This window comes from Colletotrichum navitas (assembly GCF_030913465.1).
Source record: "Colletotrichum navitas strain CBS 125086 chromosome Unknown LY79scaffold_11, whole genome shotgun sequence".
Lineage (NCBI taxonomy): Eukaryota > Fungi > Ascomycota > Sordariomycetes > Glomerellales > Glomerellaceae > Colletotrichum > Colletotrichum navitas.
Window position 1 is genome coordinate 588478 of NW_026850557.1, and position 12993 is coordinate 601470.

General features: G+C 55.1%; 5 protein-coding genes across 5 annotated transcripts; 4 read left to right on the forward strand and 1 right to left on the reverse strand.

The window, feature by feature from the left end:
- Positions 1 to 296: 296 nt before the first annotated feature.
- LY79DRAFT_647671 (uncharacterized protein) lies at positions 297 to 1718 on the forward strand (the record flags this gene model as incomplete). Its single annotated transcript, XM_060562494.1, has 3 exons — positions 297 to 624; positions 707 to 1391; positions 1571 to 1718. The coding sequence occupies 3 exons, from the start codon at positions 297 to 299 to the stop codon at positions 1716 to 1718; spliced, it is 1161 nt and encodes a 386-aa protein (XP_060417571.1).
- Positions 1719 to 2726: 1008 nt separating this feature from the next.
- LY79DRAFT_509259 (uncharacterized protein) lies at positions 2727 to 3194 on the reverse strand (the record flags this gene model as incomplete). The annotated part of the gene is made up of 2 exons (XM_060554038.1): positions 2727 to 2911; positions 2966 to 3194. The coding sequence occupies 2 exons, from the start codon at positions 3192 to 3194 to the stop codon at positions 2727 to 2729; spliced, it is 414 nt and encodes a 137-aa protein (XP_060417572.1).
- Positions 3195 to 5612: 2418 nt separating this feature from the next.
- On the forward strand, positions 5613 to 6156 carry LY79DRAFT_51863 (uncharacterized protein). Its single transcript, XM_060555051.1, has one exon. It carries the CDS (start codon positions 5682 to 5684, stop codon positions 6060 to 6062), a length of 381 nt encoding a protein of 126 aa, XP_060417573.1. The 5' UTR covers positions 5613 to 5681; the 3' UTR covers positions 6063 to 6156.
- A 1808-nt stretch (positions 6157 to 7964) lies between these two features.
- Positions 7965 to 11046, forward strand: LY79DRAFT_587947 (Alpha/Beta hydrolase protein; the record flags this gene model as incomplete). The annotated part of the gene is made up of 6 exons (XM_060560847.1): positions 7965 to 8149; positions 8256 to 8482; position 8995; positions 9981 to 10250; positions 10272 to 10876; positions 10934 to 11046. The coding sequence occupies 6 exons, from the start codon at positions 7965 to 7967 to the stop codon at positions 11044 to 11046; spliced, it is 1401 nt and encodes a 466-aa protein (XP_060417574.1).
- Positions 11047 to 11303: 257 nt separating this feature from the next.
- Positions 11304 to 11975, forward strand: LY79DRAFT_51907 (uncharacterized protein). Its single transcript, XM_060555096.1, has 2 exons — positions 11304 to 11591; positions 11644 to 11975. The coding sequence occupies exons 1-2, from the start codon at positions 11337 to 11339 to the stop codon at positions 11848 to 11850; spliced, it is 462 nt and encodes a 153-aa protein (XP_060417575.1). The 5' UTR covers positions 11304 to 11336; the 3' UTR covers positions 11851 to 11975.
- Positions 11976 to 12993: the final 1018 nt, after the last annotated feature.

The following is a 12993-nucleotide window of genomic DNA, read 5'->3' on the forward strand; positions in this document are numbered from 1 at the left end:
CCAGCTATACATGCAGTTGGGCAATCTCAATCCTTAACCCTCTCGCAGGCACCAACGTAACTTGCCATCTCCATACTAAACGAACCGTGGATGGCTCTAAGGTGCGAAAGTACAGATTCTCAGATGCTTTTTACTTTGCTATTAATCGGCGCGGCTACCGAAGAGCAACTGTTTTGCCCGCCATCCGCCCTTGACACTCGACGAGCATCCACTTGCTGAGCCAAAGGCTGTCTGATGATCGGCAGACCGCATAACCCTGCACGACACTCTTGCCTATCCTCTCAACCGTCGTCACAATGAAGAGGCTGGCTTCTTGCTCGCTCTGCGCGCTCTACCTTGGAATGGATTGGCTTGTGGGGAAAACAAGCGGAGCGGAGTTTAAGAGACGAGACGGGGTACACCGAATGGAAAAGGCGCACGTCACGGTGTTCCAGGATCTGAACCAGAGAGACACAGCGACCTGTGCGACTGGATACTCTGCCTGCGCGTCGAGCCTTAACGGAGGCTGTTGCCAGTCAGGCTACGCTTGCGCAACAGATTCATGCTACGCGACAACAAGCGCACCGCGGACTTGCTTGGGGAAGGTTGGATATTATGCGTGCGATGCAGTTATGGGAGTTATGCGTGCGATGCAGTTATGGGAGGTAAGTCAACCAAATACAAATTCGTCTCGGTCGCTCTGCAGTAGCTAAATTCTCCGGATCAGGCGGCTGTTGTCCTGAGGGGTACAGGTGCGAACGAGGAGGAAATTGCGTCGCAGCGTCCGGTGTCGCATACTCTCAGTCGTGCCCGGCAAGCTACTACTTATGCCCTGCCAGTTTGAGCTACGGCTGCTGCCGCAACGGCCTCGGATGCGCCGTGAGCGCCTGTTACTACACGGACCCGTCGACTTATACAGTCACTACGACGGTGTCGACAACACAGGACGCAACTCAAGTCATAATCACAGCGGTGACTGCAACGACAGTCCTCACGCCCTCGAGGCCGACGACGGCCCCAACAGCCCTGGCGACTATGGATGCACAAGACCCAGACCAGGTCGTATTCAAATACTACCCAAGCACAGTGCCAAAGGAACAACCATTGTCAAGGAGCAACGACGACAGCGACGGCCTGACGACAGGCCAGATTGCTGGAATCGTGGCTGGAGGCGTGGGACTGCTCATTATCGTCCTGGTCGCTGCCTGGATCATCATCCGCCATCTCAACAAGGTCGTCCAGGCAGTCGAAACCAGCAATAATGGAACATCCTCGGGCGCACAGTCGCGGCCCTTCATGTACCAGTTCAAGCCCACACCGTCCGAGGTGGAAGACATGAGCGTGGACCCGCTCATGATGTCTCCCCGGCCGTCGCACCGGAGACACGACTCCGACACCGACTTCACGCCGTCGTACAGGGGCACGCCGGGCTCCGTAGGCGACTACCAGCCAGTGCCGCAGGGCTCGGGTTCGGACCCACACGCCAGCTACGACTCGGCGTACACCGGGGGCTACTTTGACGTCCCGGACCGGAGCCAGCGCGTCAGCCAGGGGTCGAGCGCTTGGGTCGGGCTGCACCGCGGGAGCACAGATTCCCAGGGGACCTACGCGCACCTGCGGAACTGGAGCAACGCCAGCGAGGCGAGCAGCGATCACGGGAGCGTGGACAATCGGGCGCTGCTCCAGGAGCTCGACTCGACGCCGTACGTCCCGGAGCTGGCGGCCACGCCTGTGTCTGACGCCGTAGCCGACGCACGCCGTAGGTCGGCGGGGCGGTTGTTGGGTATGAGCCGGCCGCCGGCCGTACACCGACGGCGGAGGAGCAGCGAGGGCGGAAACGGCAGGGGGAGAAGCGATAGCTCGGCGGCAGCGGGTTTGAGCGTGGTCAGCGAGGATACGGAGTTGATTGGGCATAATGGCCCGTCGGATCGGGCGATGTGTCAGACGTCTGTTGGGAAGGAAGGGTCTTCGTCTTGAGCCGTATCTGTGTCGGTCACGCTGAATCGGTCTGGCTTGATCGAGATCAGCTGCGTTTGATGATTTGTTCTCGAAGATGGGTTTCACAAGAAAGGCTCTCCGTTACCGCGGTGTCATCGGAACACGCGTCATACCTCAAAGTCGAGGAAGCGCTCTCCGTTCCCCTCTCGAAGAAGCAACCATCAGGATTGGAAGGCCGTCTTGGTGAAAAACTTGGGTTCGACTGAAGGGCAGCCGGGATTTCACTTAGGCCGGGGCAGGATACACGATAAATGCGCATGGCGTTACACTACCGGGGCGTTCGGTTTTTTTTCTTTTCTTTTGTTGCTAGGCACGCCTACCATACATGATACCTTTCCCCTTCCCCTTGGCACTTGAGGAGCGTGCCATTGCTTGTGCCTCATGGCTGCATGCATGGGGCCCTCCTTGCAAGTGAGGCGACGAGTTCAATCCACGATGATGAGATGGAAAGCGGAAGTAGCGACATCCGGAGCATTGGTGAGATTGTCTAGCTTTTGGGCGAGGTCGCCGCTATGTGCCGTGGCTAAGAGACGGCTGTGGTCGCCCTCCGGTACCATAACATATCAACGACAGTGGGGGGGACAGTGCCGGCCAGAAAGACGCCGAGAGACCCAGAGAAGCCCTATCTTGCACTTTTTTGCTCTATCCGCCAGTGTCTCCGCTCCCAACTTGCGGGGTATGGGGTGAATGCAAGCTCCAACCCCGGTCTTCCAAAAGCCAAGCCCATCAAGTCACCTCGGTGGGCATCATTACGAGGGCGAAGAGGTGGGACGTTCAGCGGCAGCCAAGAGGCGGCAGGATGGGGCCGGTTCGGCAAGATCTCTTGCTGACCGTTGTTTGCAGCTCTCCGTCCAGACCGCATTAAGAGTATTATTGTGTACCTGGGCAACCTGAAGAGGAATCTTCCTGGACACGTATTCCGGTTTGTAACCATCTGCTGCTCGACTCTTCATTTGGTACTCATACGGAGCGAGATCGGAAGGGCAACCGGTGGCTTCCACGAGAGCAGAGACGTAGAACCAGCGATGCGCGCCATGGCGAACAAGGGCAAGGGGGGGCAGGTCGAAGAGGCGGTTCCGTTGTGAACGGTTCGTCCCAATACGACCCAAGCGCCGACGGATAAGTTCGTGCCTGGCAAACAGCAGCCTTGGCTGACGACGGGTGAGGGGTGCTCTATTTACCCGCACCGCCATCACTTTGCCGATCGGGACGGTCATGCCACGCGGTGCCTGCCTGTCGGGAAAGCCCATCATACCTTACCTACTATTCCGCACGGACTATAAGATCTTCGTCTGTGGGGAAAACTCCAGGATTCCCGGCTCCTCGGGAGCGACGATGAAGTAGCGACGAGAGGGCGAGGGACGCGGAGAGCGTGCCTTCGGCGCAGTTTGCTCCGTCGATCAGATCCGGCCTGCTTGAACACCCCCCCCCCCCCCCCCCCCCCCCCTCTTGACGGCGTGAACTCGACAGAGCATAGCGTGCCTGCGCCCCCGGCTCGTCCTGCTGTGATGTGTGCGGGGGAGACGTATGTTCCGTTTGGCCTGTGGCTGTAGGAAAGGAAGAGGAAGGGGAGGAAAAGCAGGGCAAGACTTGCGGGAGCAGAGCTGGGCGTCGGGATTGCTCTGCGGAGATACGTTGCCCAGGCAGATATTCCCCCCTCCCCCGCCGCTGGAGGGGTAAACCAACAAGGGGGAAAGGGGCTCGGATGGTCGCCGGGTAAAATGGTCTAGTCAGTGAGGGAGAGAGGAGGGAGACTTGTGCGAGTCGTATGATCTTTACCTGCTCGAAGATGAACGGCCAGGCAAAACGCCTCTGGCTGAGGTGCAGGATGGACCCTCCCAGATGTATCGACTTCAACGGGTTGTTGACTAGGTAGAGATCTTGACACGCTGTGCGCGAGATGCGCGCGTGCTGGCCGAAATGCTGTATATCGGCGGTGCCGCCTACGGTAAAGAATCGCATCTGTCAATGATGGCCGGGACCGTTGTACAATGCCCTTTTGCTACCGGCTATGAAGACAAGCCAGGTGAATGTACGTACGCCCTTGGACATGGCATTGACGAAAAGAAGGATGCACGAGAGCAAAGGGCAGTCAAGCAGATATCAGTCAGCATGTAATAGAGGTCCTGGGTGACGGGGGCACTTGGTTTATGGCGGCTAAGCTTACTATTAAGCTGCTGTCGTTTGCACGTCGCCCTCGCCGAGAGCCTGCGAGGAAGCGCTCTCCGGCTACCCACGTGCGCTGCACTACAGGGCCTTCACCGACTGCTACGCAGAAGTGATGTTGATACGGCGGGCGGCCGGAGATGGGGCCACTGGGCATTCTGCTCCTAGGCTGCAAACGGGTATGATGGGCCGATGGAGACTAGCCTTGGTGATGGAGGGTCAGAGAGAGTTGACCGGGAGGAGGGCTCTGGAGAAGGATCAATGTCCGGCCTTTGGAGATCGTCTACCCGTGTGAGAGAGCGCGTCATTGTCTTGGGATATAAGATTGCCAACACACCGGCGATGGTTTTGACGGCCACGTGCCGCGGTGGAGGTAGGTGGATTGGCGAAACAGAGCGAAGCTGCTCTTTGTTTTCCATCAGCCATGAGAAAAAGAACCTCTGGGATGCCTCGCGTCCCCCCGTCGGTGGAAATGAGCGTCGTCCAGCAAAAGGCGGAGCGCCAACCGCCTGGCGACTAATCGGCCAGGCCCCAATCTCGAGCTGCCTCTTTCGGCGAAGCGGCTCCTAGCATCAGGCGTGGCGCATACTCCCCGAGGAGAGGATGGCCCCTGGTCGGGTCGAGTGGCCCATCCCGTATGCTTCCGAGACACAGAGAAGGCCGGTAGATATCGCACGGCCTGGGCAGATCAATGGAAACCAGCGGCTTTGGCACCGGTTTGCTTCTCACCTTCCAGAGAGACCACCGTCAATGGAAAACTCGAGTGGCTTGTTTCTCTCCGAGGCGTTAACGTTAACCCTTGGTTGGGGTTTGCTTGGACTACCAGTCTGGCTCCGGCCCAGGAAGCGCACGCGGTACCTAGACCACAAACTTTCGTATCATACAAACATACTGTATTAACTGTAGCCTGATTCAAGAGGCGATACGAGAGTTACACCGTAAGGCCTGCCAACCCCTATATTCTGGGCCGTCATGGTGTCACCGCATCACTGGGCAAGCTTGCAAGTGTGTTCGTGTCATGGCTTGGCCGCCCCCCTAATGGGTGTCCTGGTTGCGACGCTGATGCATGCTCCATTAGCTCTCTTAGCACCGGCAGCCAGCCCGGAGAGCGGCCCTTGTAGCTCTTAGTGCCCCCCGGGAGAAGCCTTTTCTTGTTGGCTTGCGGGCGGGCTGAATCTGGGCTGTCGCTTAATTACAGTGGGGTGCCATAACAGCCACCCCCGGGCAGCCTTTCCGGTTACAATCAGAGTCGCGTCCCGTGTGGCGCCTGCGCTAGACAGTCGATCGAGAAAAAGTTTGTCAGGGCTGAATGCTGAGGGCGTCCATGATGATGATGATGATGATGATGATGATAATGATGACAAACGCGCCGGTGGCCTATCATCGCAGGAGGCAGAGGAATGTAGTATAATTGAGCAAAAGAATCAATACGAGAGTCAGTGGCTTTTCGTTTTCCCATCAGGACGGAAGAAGAAAAAAAGAACCATTGTTCCACGGCCGAGGGTCGCATCGGATCATTACCGCCAACATCATCGTCAATGCAGGTCGGCGGCGCATTCCCATTGGCAATCCCCCCTCCCGCTAACAATTCCTATCTCATTCAGGCTTTTCTTCTCTTGCCTGTTCTGCCTTTTGCCCGGCTGCCAAAACCGCACCCTTCGCTTCCGACCTGTTCCTTATTCCTCACTTCGAGTCGTCACAGACCAAGTTGCTACACTAGTATGGAATCGGTCCCTGCAACTCCTCCCATGTCCTCGCCTGCATATCGTACCTTTTTTTTCCCCCTTTCCCCTGCCTCCCCACTCTGGCGCTTCTCATCATCTCGTTGTCCAAGCCCGGTTCCCGCGTATGCGTTTCTCTACCTCTCTCAGTATGCATGCCACGAGCGTGACGCTACGGCGGATGAATTCGAGAAGTGAGGGGATCGCTTGAGGCTATCACGGACCAGACAGAGGCACAGGTGCATCGGGCTGCCGGCAGCCATCTGCTCAGCAAGCAGAGCGCAGTGACCTTTGGCTTTGGTTCCCCTCATGCCGTCCAGCCACACCTAGAGGAGATCAGGCGAGACACAGAGTACGGCGTGCGCTTGTTCTCCGAAGAGATGCCGTCAGGGGATAGCAAAAGGAATGTCTCCTCCGATCGCGTGTTGTTCCGCAGTCCCAAGCTTTCTGATCAGCCTCCCCGTCGCACGTTTTGTTCCAAAAGCAGCAGGCCAAGCACAGCCCAGACAGACCCTTCTTACGTGGGTATTTTTCCGAGCGGGTGAATGTCTTTCGAGCAGAGCACCAGAATAGCCCAAGACAAAGCCACATCGCATTCGCCGTCCACAAACAGCGGCCGCATCCAATGGTTTCCAGCTTGTACCCGGCAAGCCATAGGTCGTTTCATCAGCTCTCTTCAGGCGTCTAGATGCCTCCCTTACATGCGGCTCGGGCTTCGCCAAACCCTGAATGCCTCTCGCGCTTTGCATTTCGACAAATAAGAAACAGCATCGGCCTTCGGCGAGAGAGATGTGGGATGGATATCTCCCCTCAGGAATCCCTCGTATCCAGCAGCCTGGGCTAGGCCGAGTCGGACGAACCTCCCCACCGGCGAGACAGCGTTGGTGAAGGGGCGCTGGTGGGAAACCATTTCATGGTTATTTCCTAGTGGCAGCCAAGAAACAAGAGCCACAGTGGGGGGAGGGGGGGCTCACGCACGCGTTCTCGAGCTGAACTGGAATGCCCTCGCACAGCTATCCATACACAGCGATAGTATCACGCCCAATACTCGACACAATAGAATTTCTAACTGGTCGCTGTACCAAGTGCTTGTTCCTGCGACTGTGTTCCCATTCGTTCTTCACATCAACACATATTAGCAAACACAACACTGTAAGACAAGATGTACTTCGACAATATCCTGGGATATGTCCTTGATGGGTCAGACAGGTCACTCTGGGATCCGAGTCCTTCGTGAGCCAAACGGTATGTCTGCCCGCGGGCCAACCCTTCCTACGGATACGCTACGCCTGCGTGGCGCATGTTTAGATGTTCATGCATGTTCCTGCTCTTCGCCTCGCCTCCAGCCCACACACTCTCTCCACCTGTCTCATATGGCCGCTGCGCCTGCTGATAGGTGGGAATGGGATTGCGACCCCCCGGGCAAAAAATGGGCTGAACGGGTTGGAACGACTATTGCAGCCTGTCGGTCCTCGCTTTCCGCTCGCATGGCCATCCCCCTCCTTCGCCCTCCTGTTCCTGTCTAGTGCTCAGGAACCAGGTGTTACGGTGCCGGGGAGCCTGGCAAAAACTGGCTCCAACATGCTGTTAGTTTGCACCCACGATGCTGTCGTTGCTCTAAATATGTCTTTGTCTTTGCTTCTCAACCACGCCCCCGCCCCCCTCCCTCCGTTTGTCCCATGGCCCGGTTAATGACCCATCTCCTCATCGCCTACTTTGGATGTTTCCCAGAGGCACGGGTGAGACCTCCAATACGCTCCCATCCGCCTCTCTGGTGGCTGCAGTTCGTACCAGCCTGGTACGAACTGTACCAAACTTGCGTCCCTCGGCGTGTTAGTCCATCTGCGAGGATCATGGCCAATCTACCCGCTCCCCCAGTCCATCCCCCCCACGCACCATGCACCATCATGGCAAGGCCTATCCCCGATCTCGCAATTATATATCACGGTACCGTCGCCTCCATGTAACCGTTCCTCTCCTCCTTTTCCCCTTCCCTCTCATCCACCGACTTCCTACCAGATCCCTCCAGCCAACCCCTTCCATCTCTTGGGACCTCAGTCGATCGTCTCTCCCAAAGACTCTCCACCCCAATCCGTCAAAATGAAGGCCGCCGTCATACTGTCCCTCGCCAGCTTCGTTCTCGGCTCTATCTTCCAGAAGCGCGAGTGCAGCGGTAACAACTGCAACCGTCAGGTCACCGGTACCCGCCCGGGTCTCCTGCCCATCAGCAGCCGCAAGGCCGACTGCACGTCCTTCCTCAAGACCACCGTCACCCCCTCCCCCACGTATGTCAACCATCTTTCTCCTACCCTGACACACTTGTTCCTCGGTGGAAAAAGGATCCAAGCCCGGACTCGCCGGGTGGTCATTATGACTGACAAACCCTATTAGTACCGTCACCATCACCGTCGATTCTGCCCCTGAACGTATCCGTCGCGACGGCCAGATCGCCAACCGTCAGGTCACCGAGGTCCCCACCGCCATCCCGGCCTACGCCTCCTCCTGCGACGACGGTGCCGAGTACTTCTCTGCCTGCTCGTGCTGGGGAATCACCGCTGTTACCAGCACTGCTCCCCGCCCTACCGTCACCGTCACCACGACCGCCGACTCTTGCGAGGGTAAGCTTTGGAAGATACCCATGATCTGAGGTACGACAAACATGCTAACATGTATACGCAGAATAAATGTCTTGTCAGAGGCGGGGATGAAAGTGTTGAAAGGACGAGAAGTCTCCGTTTTTTCTTCATTTAGAAGCCCGATGCTAGGCTGGGGGAGGGGAATCGGGGCAATTTTGAAGTTGAACGAGCTTGGATGGAAAGACAATCGTCCTCAGCCCCTTCAGGTCGTTACGAGATCTCGTCGGATTTGAATTCACAATGGGCTTGATCGTTCACGCTATTGGCCCTGTATTGCATTCTCCTTTGCCCGGTCTGAAGCAGCCGGTTTGAGAGCTCAGACGCGACGAAACGGACCCGATGGTTTGGGGTACGCGTATTCACGAAGGAAAATGTTCATGGCCGGATTGACGAGACATGACTGGGTTTGTTAGTCTTTTGTCATTATAGTATTTATAGATGTAATGATTAAGAATAATTCTGTACACCATCTCTCCAATCCGCAGTGATACCAGGGTACCTCTTCTGGGCCGGCTCCTTCGTTTGTCACTTGAGTTGGTTACCAATGAATGTAACAAACGATCTAGTCAACATCAGGCTAGGTTTGCTTGGCGTCGCTGTCGAACGCTGTATATATCTGGGACTTCAGACTCATAGGCTGAGACGAAACAGAGACTTCCAAGGGCGTGTGTGGGAGAGACGCTTGCGAGTCCCCTGCCCTCATGTCTCATTCCGAACTTACTGGCTTTCCTATATGAGCCGCATCGACAAATCTTAAATCGCGTGAGATTCAACCGGCGACATTCCACTCCAATGACACGAGCAAAATTATAGATCAAGGCCATGCTTAAGAAGAAACCGGAGTCATGTGTGTCTGACCGTAACTCAGCCAAGGCTGTTAAGCCTAATAAAGTCATTGAGTCATTGAAACAGCGTCGCAGATTGCGTGATTCCATCCCCCATCCCGGATGCCTCGCCGGATGGGCGTTCCGCAAAGCTGGGATTGCCACTGTCGATCTTGTTCATCCGAACTCTGTATTGCTGTTAGCCCGTTACCCACACAACGGTTCCGTTTACCATTTTGAGACCCAGCGTTCCCCCCAGAAAATGTTTCGAAACGTGCAGCTATGTATGGCCCGCTCCGTTCCGATCGCGTTGCCCGCGCGCCTTTAAGCGGGTGAGGGGTAGGCCGATGGTCCACCGAGTGTTGAGGCCATCCCTTGACACTGCCACTGGCCGACGTTCAGCTGATCGGTCTTACATTTGGGCCGACTTACACTCGGTGCCCATCGGAAGCAAAGGGGATCATTCGCTGCGGTACGCTGCGAGGCCTTTTGCGACACCAGTAGCTGAATACAACGTGTGCTCACAAGCTTGACACCCAACCTACTACTCCCGAGAATGAATCTGACGGCTTGATTCACAAAGTCCATAACATAAGCCGTCTAATCGCCGCCAGCATGCTTCGCACACTTCGAGATATTGCTCTTGCCTTTGTTAGGCCGACACTCGACACCCTCTTCTTCGGCCGCCACCTCCCTTGGTCCCTTCGTTGGCGACTCCTCGCCCTCCAGCCCGTAGTCTTTCTCTCAAACTCCCTAACCTTGGTCCCGAACCTCTTTCGACGACCCTATACTGTCATCCACATACCCGTTAGCCCTGACCGCTTCCCACGCGCTCTCCTGTTCAATGGATCCGGCGTGGGGGGGCTGGTCGAATCGGTCTGCGGCCCTTGCAAGTTGCATGTTGACTGTCATGCGGGCGGCTTCGTGTGAGGCATCCCGGAGGCAAGCGCTCCGTTTTGCTCGCTCGTCGCGGCAGAAACGGGAGCGGTCGCCGTCAGCCTGAGCTACCGCCTCGCGCCCGTACACCCCTTCCCAGCCGCCATCGATGATGTCGACGCAGCGCTCGCGTGGCTGCGCGAGCATGCCGCGGAGGACTTCGGCGCGGACCCGACGCTGATGACCGTATCGGGCGCCTCGGCTGGAGGCAACCTGGTCCTGGCGGCAGGTCAGGCGATACCGCCTGAAGAGTTTTCCATTCGCGCCGCGGTGACCTTTTACGCACCCATCGGCCTTCGTCTCAGGCCGGAGGATAAACCGCGCCCGGCAAATTTCCCCAAGAAAGATCCCATGTCGTTCATGCAGCCGCTGTATGATTCATACGCGGCGCCGATGAAAGCAAAGGATTTGGATGACCAGAGGATGAGTCCGTTCTTGGCCAGCGAGGAGACGTTGCCCGAGAGAATGCTGCTCGTGGTCGCTGGCATCGACATCCTTGTCCAAGAACAGTTGATGTTCGTAGCGCGTGTCAAGAAAGAACGGGGAGAGAAGGGTAAGCCGGAGAGCAGCGTAGAGGCCGTTTATCTGGAGGAAGCATTCCACGGGTGGTTAGAAGGTGAGTCTTTCCAGAGAGCTACAAATTTACGGAGACAGTCGATTGACTTGGTGAAAGTGCCCAACGCTGTGATACCCAAGGAGAAGAAGATGATCATGTGGGATGAAGGCCTTGAAGCCATTGAGCAAACCCATGCGCAATACGGCTATCGGTGGGAAAAGGCATCTTGATGGAAGTCAAATCCCATTTCTTTTTGACGACCATCATGAGAAGGTCTTTTGAGTTACGGTGATATGTTGCTCATGGAAACCTGCCCACCTCGATATAGAACAAGCTCAAGTTCACATGCAAAAAATGGATGAAAAGGTTCAATCGCTGAGTGAAAGTAAACCATATTAAATCGAATTATAAAACTCAAAACCTGTGTTACCATACCTCAATGTCCTACAGTACCCCTCATAGTATGTAATGTGATACAGGGTTGTCTCTCATAAATGATCAACTCAACATCCTTTCTAAAATGATCTTAACGTTGATAGTATTAAGCCTGGTCGAAGAATTAAATTATCAATTGCTTCGACGATACCCATCAAGATTTCTCGGATTACAATGTAGGCACGATCTGCTTATCTGTAATCAAAAGTACTCTTCCATAGTCCAAACTATTCAGCTAGATGTAGCTTCCTGCTGGCCCCGATTCCGCTTTTGGACAAAATTGCGACGTTATCCTGAATTCGAAGGCATAAATACTGTTGCGTTTCCCTCATTCGCAATGGTTATCATCTTCTATCAGCCTGGTGATGGCTCTGCTAATCTTCTGATGGCAGAGGGCCTCGAAGAAAGCTCGCGAAGGTCGTTCTTATTTACTACAATGCAATGGACAAAAACTCGTGTATGAGCGTATCCGGAACGTTAGCCCGGGGCATCTCGCGTTTCAATGCAGTAGCCGTCGTGCTCTCAAGGATTCTTTTTGCTTCAGGGTCACCTTTGGCTGTGTCCTCAAATCCTCAGTCGTCTTCAATGCGGCGGATTAACTCGTCGGACCTCGAGCGTACGAGGTAAAATCGCCGTCGATTTCACATGCAGGCTCTGATATTTAGCTCAACATGCCCACACGGTTAGATGTCGCTCGTGATAGTTGAACAGGTAGCTCGAAGACACAGTATAGTATCGTCACAAGATGCAATTCAAAGTGCATAATTATGTCTCACATCTCCAAGCCTTTCTCCCCAGACGATTAGCAACGCATGGAACAAGTACAGCTCTTGGGCATCATAGTACCCCTAAGACGTTAAGCTCAGTGTTCCAGATCCCGGGATATCGTACAGCGCGAGGGGGTCGAAGCTTGAATGCCCCACGTACCGGGTTCTTTCGACAGCTGTTTCGACTGTACCGATCCTTGCTGCGCCTCTATGGTTGTTGCGTAGGGCTCTGAGGGCATTAATGATGGAAGACTTGCCGCTTACCGGTAGATTGCAGAAGGCGACGTGAGCAGAGTTATGGTCAAATCTGTTGGGTTGATATGATGAGCAAGGATGTTCAAGGTGCGCCTGTATTTGTGTACTCGTTGGTGCTTCTGAGTTGGTTGAAACAGATGGGAGCATGCGGCTTTAGATAAATTGACGAGAAATCAATACCTTCCCGAAGACATGTAAGTGCTAATGAGGTGAATAGATGCCTAATTTGCTTATCACATTGGGTATCAATATGCATTGTGACAAACACGACTGAAGCCAGCCACCTGTTGTGGTACCTAAGAAGCAGGCTACGGTAGGGCCCTTTAGCCAGTGAAGCCTTAGGGTCTCATCAACAACTCCCGTAAAGCGCCATACGGAAGAGTTGCCTGCTCAGTATTGTTGTCCAACTCGTTGGTAATGGCATTACCATCTTGTTCATTGCGGGCTGCTGGCTGCTGCAGGTCTGGTTGAATATATATGTGCTATTACATGTTCATTTCTAATTGGGGCATCATCCTGCACTTGATCATGGAGATATTGGAGAGAATTAAGGATCAGTCAAGTAGCTGGCCTAGTCTCATTTGCAATATCGCCTTGAAATGGCCGTCCCCTCGTGGGTGTTGTGCTCATAACGACGCCACGGTGTTGTCGGCGAGTAGCCACCGGGCTTGAGCTGTGTATGCGGCTCTTGCGTGGGAATTTGCACGAGCAAAGAGAAAT

Bases quoted from the DNA above. Each gene is read 5' to 3' on its own strand.
- LY79DRAFT_51907 (XM_060555096.1), top strand. From the start codon at position 11,337: ATGATCTTAACGTTGATAGTATTAAGCCTGGTCGAAGAATTAAATTAT. The intron at 11,592-11,643 runs GTTATCATCTTC...TTCTGATGGCAG, and splicing joins CGTTTCCCTCATTCGCAATG to AGGGCCTCGAAGAAAGCTCG.
- LY79DRAFT_51863 (XM_060555051.1), top strand. From the start codon at position 5,682: ATGCAGGTCGGCGGCGCATTCCCATTGGCAATCCCCCCTCCCGCTAAC.